This window comes from Sebastes umbrosus, chromosome 2, assembly GCF_015220745.1.
Source record: "Sebastes umbrosus isolate fSebUmb1 chromosome 2, fSebUmb1.pri, whole genome shotgun sequence".
Taxonomy (NCBI): domain Eukaryota; kingdom Metazoa; phylum Chordata; class Actinopteri; order Perciformes; family Sebastidae; genus Sebastes; species Sebastes umbrosus.
The window spans coordinates 26886900-26899244 of record NC_051270.1 but is presented as its reverse complement, the minus strand read 5'-3'; the positions used below and the strand labels follow the sequence as shown (position 1 = coordinate 26899244).

Genomic DNA, 12345 nt, shown 5'->3' with positions numbered 1-12345 from the left:
AGGATGATAATTATTACATGCAATGTGTATAAATCTATCTTATCTCTCTTGTGTCTTCGCTCACACGCAGGACTCTGCTCCTGTAGAAACACAAGAGAGGCCTTTTCCTCACCGCCCGCAGCAACAGGCAAGCATCAAGCAGCAGCTTGTCAATGTGTATGTGAGTTTTTTTACCTCCTCTTTCTCCTGTTATGGTAACAGACTGGTTGATGTTAGTCTCTGTTCTAAGAAGCTTTCTCCGGCTAATAAAAGGGGTGTCTGGTTTTGACAGTGTATTTATGGGCATCTCCATTACGCAACCCATAGGAGTTCCTATCTTCTGTGTGTTTGACTCTATCTGGGATAAGTGCAGTTTTAGTACCCTTTGGTAACTACAGACATAACAGTGTATAAAGGAGATGTTTATAAAGCTGCGGTGGTGGTTTCAGGCTGCAGGAGCTGGAGCTGCACAATCGTGTGTGGGAGGAGAAAGGGGAGAAGGTGGAGGAGCGGTGGGAGAAGGAGAAGGAGCAAAAGCAAAGCCAGACTGGGAGCCCGACTCAGATCCAGGAGGCCAAGAAGGTGGCTGTGGTGAACTGGTGGAAAGCCCGCAGCGTAGAGGGGGCTAAAGCCCGGACAAAAGACCCACAGCCGGGCCAGGAGATCTCTGAGACGCAAGTGAAGCTCCAGCAAGCAGAGCAGACGATCACTGATATGAGGGAGCAGGTTTGCCTCCTGCAAGCCTCTCTAAGATCTGCACAGGAGCGTGTCGCCGAGCAAAAGAACAGCGGTCTCCATATCGATAAGGGAACCAACACTGACAGAGAGGAACCACACAGAGCTGTGGAGAAGGTTGTGAAGGAGCAGAGGGATGCAGCAGTGGCCACGGAGATTACAGGTGGAGCCTCTCTAAGATCTGCACAGGAGCGTGTCGCCGAGCAAAAGAACAGCAGTCTTCATATCGACAAGGGAACCAACACTGAGAGAGAGGAACCACACAGAGCTGTGGAGAAAGTTGTGAAGGAGCAAAGGGATGCAGCAGTGGCCACGGAGATCACAGGTGGAGCCTCCTCAGAGCAGGAGCAAACCCAGCTCCGGGTGACCGCAGACGGCCTCCTGGAGACCCTCAAAAGGATGGAGGCGATGGTCAACAGCGCCCTGGAGACCGCCGAGCTGGTGAGAGAGAGCGAGCAGAGGGTGAGCCAGGTGAGGGTGAGGATGGAGAGCATCACTCAGAGGGTGGAGGAGGCTCTGGACCGAGCAGCCGACACAGGCGAGCAGCTGAACGTTCTGGAGGCCAGGATCGCAGAAAAAGATCCAACTCAGGTTTGTCGGTGTTAAAAAACAGTTTTTGCTTTTCAGTGGAGTAACAGTCAAAGTAGAGTGTAGTTTATTTAATGAGCCTGATTTCAAAAGTTCACAATGGTTAAAGCAACAAGTGTGTTGCTCTGCTAAAATTTATGTCTGGACAGGTTTGATTATATCTTTATTTAGCTACACTACATAAAATAATGCAGAAAAATTAGTTTGCAAATTATAAAAACATGTCATTTTAGATTAAATATTATTGTCATGTGTTTCCAGAATTGTCCAGTGTCTTTATTAAAAACATGAATACCAGGGAACTGAGATTTTATCTAATAATGTAATCCAGATTTCATCTCAAACTGCTCCATGGAGATGTTTTTATAACTCATAACACTCCTGTGGGAAGAAAAACTGCCAGAATAAATCTCGCTGTTATAAGAGGTTTCAAGTTGAGGTTATGACATTACTTGCACTCTTGTCACTAAAATAGAAGCTTTATGAGACTGTTTCATTTGCAGTGGTGTATCCAAAACTTTTACTTAAGTAAAAGTATCTATACTACAGTGTAGAAATACTCAGTTACAATTAACAGCCCTTTATTCATTAGCATACAAATATACTTACTGCCAAAAGTAAAAGTACTTATTATGCAGAATAGTTCATCTCAAAATCATATATATTATATTACTGGATTATAATTATTTATGCTTAATGTGTCCATCAATTTGATGTTGCAGCTGTTAAGGTGGAGCTGATTCTAATTACTTGATATACTTTATCTGCTTGTTAGCGTGTGAGCAACAAAGTTTTATCTATTCTTAACCTATAATAATACATCATAATGGAATTGTTGTTTATATTTTGTATTATTAATCTAAATCTGCAAAGTAACTAGTAACTCAAGTTATCAAATAGCTGTAGTGGAGTTAAAAAGTACAATATTTGCCTCTGAATTGTTGTGGAGTAGAAGTATAAAGTAATTTAAACTAGAAATACTCAGGAAAGTACCTCAAAATTATACTTCTACTTAGTTATAGCCTATTCATTCTTTCATTTGTATAATTTTTTAATGACCCCAAGAGGTAAAACTTTGCAGTATTTCTAAGTAAATAGCAAAGATTAGATAAATGTCCAAAAAATAAACATCATTTTACGTAGCAGAATTCAGATTTTCTTATTTCCTGCTCTGGTGATCATCTTATGACCAGTCAGAGGCAACTGATGACCCCTTGTGGGGGTCCAGATCCCTAGGTTGGGTAACTGTTGTAAGGAAGTGTGAAAAAATCGAGGTTTGGAAATGTATGGCTTTGGGAGAGTTTTTCATGTTCAAACGCAGCCATTGGACTCTCAACCAAAAGCAAATAAGACTTAGAACCTTACATTTATAGTTGTAGTAAAATTACTCGCTCTGGTATTAATGTAATAATAGTGATTTCATGTTTTTTATATAACATAAACTGCAGCTCTACGACAGTCAAACACATGAAGTTGATTTGTTGTCTCTCTTAACGTCTCTTATGTAAAGCATTGATCAAACTGTTCCCTCTGTTTGCACTTTCCTGAAGTCTCCAGGTCAAAGTCTGGCAGCTGATCCTGGAACAGACGTCACAGGCTTCATGGCTGAGTCTGATGTAGAGCCTGAAGACGGAGACGGTCCTCCTCCATCTCCTGTGATCCCAGAAGTCAGTGAGCCTCCACAGCTACCCATGAATGGTATGATGGCTGCATTACAATATTGTGTTAATGGGGCGTACACTGTCAGACACAGATGAATTAAAGCATCCTTCTCTAATGGTAAACTCCCTGAGGAGGTCTGAAAATAGACACAAGCAGATATTTACATTGCACACAACAGCTGGTACAGTGAGGAGGAAGAGAAAGAGCTCTAAGGGAGTGTATGTTATCTATCAAAGGGGGCCTTGGGGGAAATTAGGGGAGGCCAGCATTTTTTTATTTTTATGTAAACACAGTGAGGGTAAGTATTTTTAGCTACACCCCATTTTTAATTGACAACATGCTTATATTTTGTTTTTTTGTGAGTTATTATTTCCAGTTCAGCCCACTTTACATTTATGTCTGAATTGTTCTGAAGTGCTTTGAGCACGTTTATATAAAGACGTTTAGAAATCTAAGATCTGTAGCTCACAAAGTACACAACGCAGGCTTTTAGGTGCATTACAGTAGGGATTTAACAAAAGCGGAACCATTTAAATGTGAATAAAAGAATACGCTTTCTTCAAAAGAATTAGAAAAGCTTGTAACCGATTTATTATGACTGCCAATAAAGATATAGTTTTGAGGAATTCTTATTCGCTGTATTGGTGAGAGTTAATTGAGTAGATTGATACCATTTATGTTTGTACAATAAATAAGAAGCTACAGTTAGTAGACGGTTAGACTTGAAACAGGGGAAATGGCTAGCCTGGCTCTGTCCAAAGCTTAAAGACCAGCCTACCAGCACCTCTAAAGCTCATTAGTCTTATCACCACATTATATCTTGTTTTTGTAATAATCAGTGCAAAAAACATACAAATATAAACCCCTGTACAACCACAACTTGTTTTTACACTTGTACGGATTAATCAAATGATTAATTTGATTAATCAAATGAGATAAAACGTGTTATGTGACCTTTATGTGAGGTGCTGGTAGGTGGACTTAGTTACCTTCAGACAGAGACAGGCTAGCAGTTTCCCTCTGATTCCAGTCTTTATGCTAAGCTAAGCTAAGCGGCGGTTGGCTGCAGCTTCATATGTAGCGTACAAACAAAAGAGTGGTATCAATCTTCTCATCTCTTAACAAGAGAGAGAATAAGTGTATTTCTCGAAAGGTCAAACTATTCCTTTGCAATATTTCAACATCAAATGGGACTTTTCTTTTAAAAACTGTGGAAACTACATTCAAATGTTTTATTTCTAGCTACAAAAGAAGGAAAACACAAAATCTTCAGTGTCTCTTTACAAACCCTTTGCGACGCCTTAATCTGCTCATGTCGTGATGTGCACTGATCCTTTTGCCATTTCGTCACATATTTTCCAATACTACTAATACTAGTAGGCTACTAATGCAAGTCTTATGTATATAATTGTTTATTTGTGATGTAGTGGAAAGATTAGAGCATGTTGAGGTTGCTGAGAACCAGTGGGTGGCCTCAGAGGGGGAAATCATAGTTTAAATGAACAGACAGTAGTCGTCCCCATGTCTGCTTGTTTGTTTATTTTATGTCTAAAGTTTACATTGTCCAGTGCCAGGTTGGCGTGGGCTTTGCTTACCAAATGAGGCTGCTTCCACGTCACAAAACGCTGCAGCAGGTTGACATTTTATGATGACATTGCTGCCATAAAAGTTAATGTGATATGATACATTCCAGTCATTGTTGTTAATGTGAGGAAGGTTTCATCATATTTGGAGCTCTCTACACACAGCATGCTATAGATGTTAACATATATTCACATCAGCGTGATGTAAAATGTACCAGATTTCACCAAAAGGTTTCATCTTCAATTCCTGGATGTGTTAAAGTCAAGCAATAAAAAAACAAGCAAGACAAGAAGCAGACAAAACAACACCAAACCACATATTGTATGTAGGATATAGCATAAATGAAAAGAAAGCTAATAAAAGCTGATATGAAACAGATATATACAAGGGAATAATATGATAATAATGAATTTACAACAACAGACAAGACAAAACATCGCAAAGGACTACAAAAATGTAGCAGGACAAGCAAATATAAAGAACACATGACACACTAACATAAACAAAGCTAAGAGCCATGCCAGCAGTTCTGTGATGCTTTACTTTGTTACTGCTGGTGCATTGAGCATCATGCTGATGCTAGGCTGGTATCATGTTAACAGTGCCATATTTAGCATCTTAGTTGCTAATTTGCTCATTTTTTTAATGTTTTAGCCAATGTGGCCTTTTAAATGTCTGTCTGTTTAAATGTCTGTGCTGCAGTATCCGTACTGTTCCGCATTTTTGATGCCATCTAGACTACAATGGAGGACTCGTCCTCCATTAAGGCTGTTAAAACTACTTTACATTCCCTCTATATCCACCTTACACTAATAAAACATTAATATGGGATATTAAATCACCTTTAGGCACAGCACTGTAACATAACAAAGGGATAAAAACTTGTTTTTAGGTTTTGTGTTGCTGTTTAAAAGAAGTCACAGTCAGGTTGTGTGATGAATAAAGATCCATTGGAGACTGAATGTAAATAATTTAGAAAAGCAGTGGGTCTCTAATACTGTGTGTGTGCGTGTGTGTGTGTGTGTGTGTGTGTGTGTGTGTGTGTGTGTGTGTGTCTGTGTGTGGTGGCTGTAAACAGTGTGCTTTTTCATGGGCAATCTATAACTGAGACAAAGATGGAAATACCTAATTCTACTGTAGCTGGAATGCAAAAGATTTGTGGTGAGATTGAACGATTACAGAGAAAAAGACTGTGATCTGGAGAGAAAAGCAAAAGTTTCTGAAGCGAAAAAGAGGTTAAATTAGGACAAAAGTGTGTAGGTTAACACAGCAGTTAAAACACTGCAGGAATCTAGTCATACTTTGCTTCTTCATCACTTCCATCTCGTCATGCGCCACTGCAGGTTTTTCCTCAATGATTTGTGTTAGATAGATAGATAGATAGATAGATAGATAGATAGATAAATAGATCGTGTTACAGCAGCAGGTTATCCAGGCATTGCACAGGAACAGCAGTAAATACACAGTAAATATACATATCAACACTAGAGTTAAATATTTATGGAATACACAAAAAATATATTAGAATACACTATAAATATATAAGAATTTTTGTTTTTAAATAAAAATTAAATGAGGTAGTATACCAAGGTAGGTAATGATTTATGAAGTGAAATCTGCATTAACTCAAGTAGTTTTTGTGCTTCCCAAGTGTCAAAATTATTGGAAATGGCACCATCAAATAAGCAACATAAAAGCAGTTAAGTGTTGTTTTTAATTAATCTGTATCCTCTCATATTTGAATAACACTGGTTCATTTAATTACCTTTTACTTAATTCAGTTACCTTTTTAAAGTGCCATGTTGCTGCTCAGCTCCGATGGCGCTCTGCATAAAGTCACTGATGTTTAGCTCTTTGCTTGGTATCACAATATTACCGACCTTTTCCTGAGAGCACCTAAAGCAGACGACACAATAGCCTTTACTTGGGCCAAGAGCTTTCAATCAGAGGATCAAGCACCTCCTGTACTCAAAACGGTTGCCAGGTTATTGTTGCCCCTAGTTATAGAGGTGGACAGGGTGGGGGTGAAGGTACTTCCTGAAACAAGAGTTACAGTAGTTCTACCAATCAGATGAATATCACGTCACCAGCATCAACCTCACAGGACGGACAACTCAATTTGTTTCTTCCCCATTCTGTTTCTTTCACAAACACGCTCTCTGACTTTCCTTTTTTTAAACCGTCTCATGACATTTGCATTGCACATGCTTTCCTGTTAAATGCAAATCAACTGTTTTCACTGTGTGTCTGTGCTCTGGCTCCAACAGGTGGCACAGGACGAGGCGGCTGCAGCAGCAAGGTAAGACTCCCTCCTGCTCTACTACAGAGAAATATAGATATTATGTTGTACATAGAGGCAGGACTGCCTCTGTGTAATGTAATGTGTTGTGTGTTTGTGTATTTTTTTAATGTTTTTTGAACTGGCTCATTGGATAATGTTTTTAAGAGGATACTGATTACCACTCTCCTTCAAGCTTGCAATGTAAAGATAAAGTGCAGTTTGACTCAGAGGTTTGGGCAGAAGTGGAAATAACATCATTTTGAGGTGCTTGTACTTTGTACTACTATTTTAGTTTTTACATTTTATGCGACTCTATACTCCACTACAATTCAGAGGTGAATATTATACTTTAAACGATACCCCCTAGATGCTAAATAGTCCCCCCATTTAGCGTTTATAAGCAGTATACAAACAATTAATAAATGGTTTACAACACACTATAATGGTGCTGTAAGCAGATATAAGGACATTTTAATGGACAGTATTTATCAACAATTATATCTTTTCCTATGAAGACTTTTTACATTTATATTTATAAATATATATATATATATATATTACCAGTTATTAAAAGTTGATATACTGCTTATAAATGTTAAATAGAGGTACATAAAGTGTTGCCCTTTTCAGATTAAGATTTTACATAAAAAGCATATGATAAATTTATAAAATGCGAGAGAGTGCAACAGGAATGAGTCCTAAAACCAGGAAATGACTCAGCATTTTAGCACTTCCGGTTCCCTCGTCTGGAAGTCAATGGGTTTTTTGAATGGGTTTTTAGTAAGATTCCTGAAATAAGGTCTGGGGTTAACACAAGCTTAAGAGATTTTAACGTTTTATTCTTCGATATAAAATACGTCAGTAAATATCCCTATTGTTTATTTTGAAGCCTAACGTTTATAGCCTAACGTTAGCTTTTTACTTCTGACGATTGCATTCACGCTTCAAAAATCATAAAAGTGGTGTTAATTTGTGAAGATTACCTTGCTTAAATGTTTGTTTGCCACAGAGTTTATTTTCTGCAATAATCCAAAACCCAATGGAAAAAACCCATTGGCTTTTTGTTGAGGGAACCAGGCGATGCTGACTTCCTGGTTGGCCTACAAAAATGCATCCTCTATAGATAAAATTCAAAATGTAACCAGTGGTTCCCAACGTTTTTGCCCTGTACCAAAAAGCAATGAATACTTTGGGCCCCGTAACACTTTTCAGGGTAAGTTGTTAGCGGTTCCACTAAAGAGAAATTTCCCTTCGAAACTTTTCAGCTGGCTAACAGTTCGAGGCTCAGGAGTTTAATGATCCGATATCTAACAATAAATCAAAAATCTGAGAAAAATACAAAAAAAATGGTACAGATTCTTTCTTCTTTCCTCTCCCACTGACCATCTCACAACCTCTCAGACTTATTTTGTGACCCCCTTGTAGACCACTGGACTAAACTACTTAACTATAAAATAAGTAAAACTACCTCAACCAGCTACAACAGTAAAATGCTACTTACCCTCATGCACTGATGCATCAGTATTAATAGCAATGCAAATTATGATAATATGTCACAAGGGCCTTTTTTCTGCAGAGCAAGTACTTTTACTTTATATATATACTTTGTATATTTTGATCCTAATACGTCACTTTCACTTACGTTTTTGAAGACAGAGTATTTTTACATTGTTGTACTGATACTTTTACTATAATCTGAATACATTCATCTGAAAACAACACAACCTCAATGCCTAAATAAGTTAAAAGAAGATCTTCACTCCAGTTGAGCTCCACAATAAGAACATCTGACTTTTGGGCATAAATTGCTCCTTTGATAAACTGTTTCCTTCACTTTGAAGCACTTAAGATTATCAGCTCACGTTAATTCAAACTGTGATGCTGTAATTCGCTGTGAACGTCAGCTGTGTTGCTCCAAACAATGTGACTCTGTGTGCTGCTGTGCTCTTCTACTTTTTTTTCCCCTAACAAACTTCAGGATGATCGCAGCACTTAAAAACCCATATCTCTTACCACTAAAAAGCAGCACAAATGGTGCAAGGTTTGACAATGCAGTTTACCAAACAATAATGAACTTCAAGAGCTCGCAAGTGGATGTCGTGTTTTCCTCTTAGGCTGCAGAGTAAACACAAATCGGACGGACACAATCTAACTATCTATCTTTCTCTCACAAACATGCCCTCGCATACAACAACACACATGACCGTCTCCTATACTGCTCCCACACTATGATTAGAGAAACCAAACAAACCCTGCAGAAAAAATAACATACTTTTCTAACTTTCTTCAGGTTTTTAGTTTTCGGATGATTTGTGGAGCAGCAGCCTGAGAAAACACACACACACACACACACACACACACACACACACTCCACAGCAGCCCGAAGAGGCATACAGAGCCCTTCTCCTTAAATGGTCAAAGCTCCCAAGAGTGAAAAAGAGGCTGCTGCTGAAAAAAGCCAGGGAACAGAGGGGACGGGAGAAGGAAGGAGAAGCCCCGAGGATAGAGGAGATTTCGGAGGAAACGGCTGAGAGTGACAGTTTGACTGTGGGAAGTCAGTGTGTGTTTCTCTACGGCGCTATAGTGGTGGACTCAGGTAACGTGCGTGCTCTCTGTGGACAGGTTCAGATGGTCGGCTGCGTGGTGGAGCAGTGGGGTCTTAGTGGGTGATGGTTTTAGCTGGACGCAGGAGATGTGCAGCTTTCTGTTATCCGTCTCTGTAGCTGCGTCAAACTTGTGCAAGAAGGTGTGTTTTTGGACTTTTTGAGAGTCTGACTTGTGGCTGCTGGGGTGAGTTTACATAATCTGTCAGCGAAGTGTGTCATCTTTCCTTCCTCTTTGTTTGTGATCGTACATTTTCTAAATTTAACTGCTCCCTCACCTGACTGTACATCTTTCTGTGGATCCTTTTTTTTCTGTCTTTCTCACCCTCTGTCTTGTTATCTCATATTGTGACTCTGTGGCAACCACTTCCTCTGCTTGGCCCTGTACTCTGTGCTTCACACAACCAAATTTTAAACAAATCTGGCGAGAGGGAGTGGGCTTATGTAACAGAGATAGGAGGGGAGGAGGAGGTTGCCGGTCCCCTCGTCGCCCTGTGAGGGAAGAGACAGCTATAGGCCTGGCAGCAATGAGAGGTTAATTGTGACTGATGGATGTAAAGGACACATATGTTTTAATTTTAGAAGATGAGGGTGATGATGAGGGTATGCTATAAGAGCAGGATTGTTCTTGAGGAGTTGTGTTCAGGCTTGTATGTTCTGTCCTGTTCCCCCCACAGGAAACAATCTGAGTGATTCAATTACTCTGCAATATTTATCTCAGTCTCATGGTCTGCTGGGGAAACAGTCTGTACCGTGGAGCCTCCTGCAGTGCAGGTTGGTATCTTTGTTTGGGCTGAGTCAGGAATCTGTCCTCAAAAGACATTTAAACTTGTTGAGCTGCATTTGTAAGCTTGTTTGGTTGCTTAGTAAGAAGGAGAACAACAGACATGGCAGTATAAATACAAACTATTAGAATTACGTCTGATTTCTTTGTTGTCGTTCTTTATCTAATTATTTTCCTTATGTGGCATTTTTTAGGGGACAAAAAGAATAGTTACAGTTGTGGCAAAAGTACAATATTGATGAAAGAATAAATCAAGTGTTTACGATTCATATGTTTAATCAGTCACGACAAATGCAGGTGGTTGTTACCAAGACTGCCCTGAACTCCAGAGGCAATTAGATAATCATAGAAATATTCGGAGACTCACTCTCATATTTATATAAGCAGTATACGACCTCACAGCTGACCTCTTGTGCTCTGATTTTATAACTAATCACAGAAGAAGTAGACTGAGAAGACAGTTCATACTTTCAGGTATGAATGAGTTTTAAAGTGTTGAAATGTCTGTACTAAATGCTGCTGCAGGCTGGGAAAGAGTAGTGACTTTAATGCTGTCTGACAGTATTCTTGTCGTCAGGAAATATCCTCGCAGCTCGCTGGGAGACAGCTAAACAACCCATTTCCTCCCCAGTGACTCACAGCCTCTCTGTGCCTATACGTTCCCAAGAACTTGTCATGTTTGTGATGACAGTGAACAGCACACTGCATATTCTGGGATTTGTCCTTGCGTAAAGTGCATGCCATACCTCTGAAATAAGCAATAATTCATCACACCTTTCACTCGCCTACGCGCCTTGTTCATCACTGGCGGTAAAAACACAGCCACGTCTGTGCTGCTCTCATGCATATGTAAATCTGTCTATTTTTGGTGAGACTAAACAAATGGGGGGACATTAGCATCCAATACAGTAACCCATGACAATAGTTCATACAGACTCTGACTGCGCTGCGCTCAAAGGGGTTAAATCTGCTCTGCATTTAGTTTTGCATAAATGTGTTACTAAAAAGGGAGGAGCTGTGAGTTCAAACACGTTGCACACATAATATTTAACTAAATTAGGTCATGTTTCTCTTTAGTTTAGACAGCCAGGTAACCGCTGCAGCATTGATGGCAAACATCAGTTGGAATGACTGAAACGATTAATCGGTTTGTCAATTGACAAAAAAAAAAACTAATCAAGAATTTTGCTAATTGTATAAACGTTTAAGTAATTTTTAAAGTAAAAACTACAAAAATTCACTGGCTCCAGCTTCTCAAATGTGAGTATTTGTAGCAGTAAACTGAATATCCTTGGGTTTTTTGGGCGACTCCTCTGGTTGCAAAAAGAAGTCTGATTGTATAGAAGTCTATGAGAAAATGACCCTACTTCTCACTTGATTTATTACCTCAGTAAACATTGTAAACATGAGTTTATGGTCTCAATCACTAGTTTCAAGTCTTCTTCAATACAGCATGATGTTCATTTAGTAAATTATGATCCCATTTAGAGTCAAATAGACCATAAAGCAGCGTATGCTTTAGGGCGTGGCTACCTTGCGATTGACAGGTTGCTACCACGGCGTTGTCAGGTCTGGGAGTTGTCTGTGTTTTTGTATTAGAACTTTAACCCTTTCACAGTGTGTTTTCAGTTCACGAATGTTAATTATAACCTTTATGTCTTATTCAGCATTCAGTTGTACTTAGCTCCACCCTCTTCTGTCATTTCTGGTTGCAAAAACCAAGATGGCGATGGCCAAAATGCCGAACTCGAGGCTTCAAAACCATAGTCCACAAACCAATGGGTGACGTCACGGTGACTACGTCCACTTCTTATATACAGTCTATGGTTGCACCTCTATTATATATGCAGCATAGCACAGGCGTTGTTTTTGATGTGGGAGAGATCTGAACATAAGCAAATAAAATATTCCACCAAAATATATTTGCATGGACCATCATGGGTTCTAATTGAACAAACATTTACATTGTACTTAGCTGATGTCAAGAATATATGCAGTGTTCACTATGCTAACTTTGGTTCAAATTAGCACTCCTGTTTTCAGTTTCCTCAGTTGCAGTGATTGATCAGTAAATTTCTTTCTCCTCGTAGCTGAGAGCTGCATCATTTTGTTTGCTGTTGGCTTTCCTC

General features: G+C 39.3%; 1 protein-coding gene across 3 annotated transcripts in view; it reads left to right on the top strand.

Annotated features, from left to right (window-relative positions):
* The window catches only part of mrvi1 (murine retrovirus integration site 1 homolog), a 46113-nt gene that overhangs the window by 12640 nt on the left and 21128 nt on the right, over window positions 1–12345 (top strand). For all 3 annotated transcript variants that reach the window (XM_037748338.1, XM_037748344.1, XM_037748331.1), the window contains exons 17-20: window positions 71–156; window positions 429–1305; window positions 2853–3000; window positions 6816–6847. In XM_037748338.1, the coding sequence (XP_037604266.1) occupies window positions 71–156; window positions 429–1305; window positions 2853–3000; window positions 6816–6847 (1143 nt within the window). The remainder of the gene's footprint in view (window positions 1–70; window positions 157–428; window positions 1306–2852; window positions 3001–6815; window positions 6848–12345) is intronic.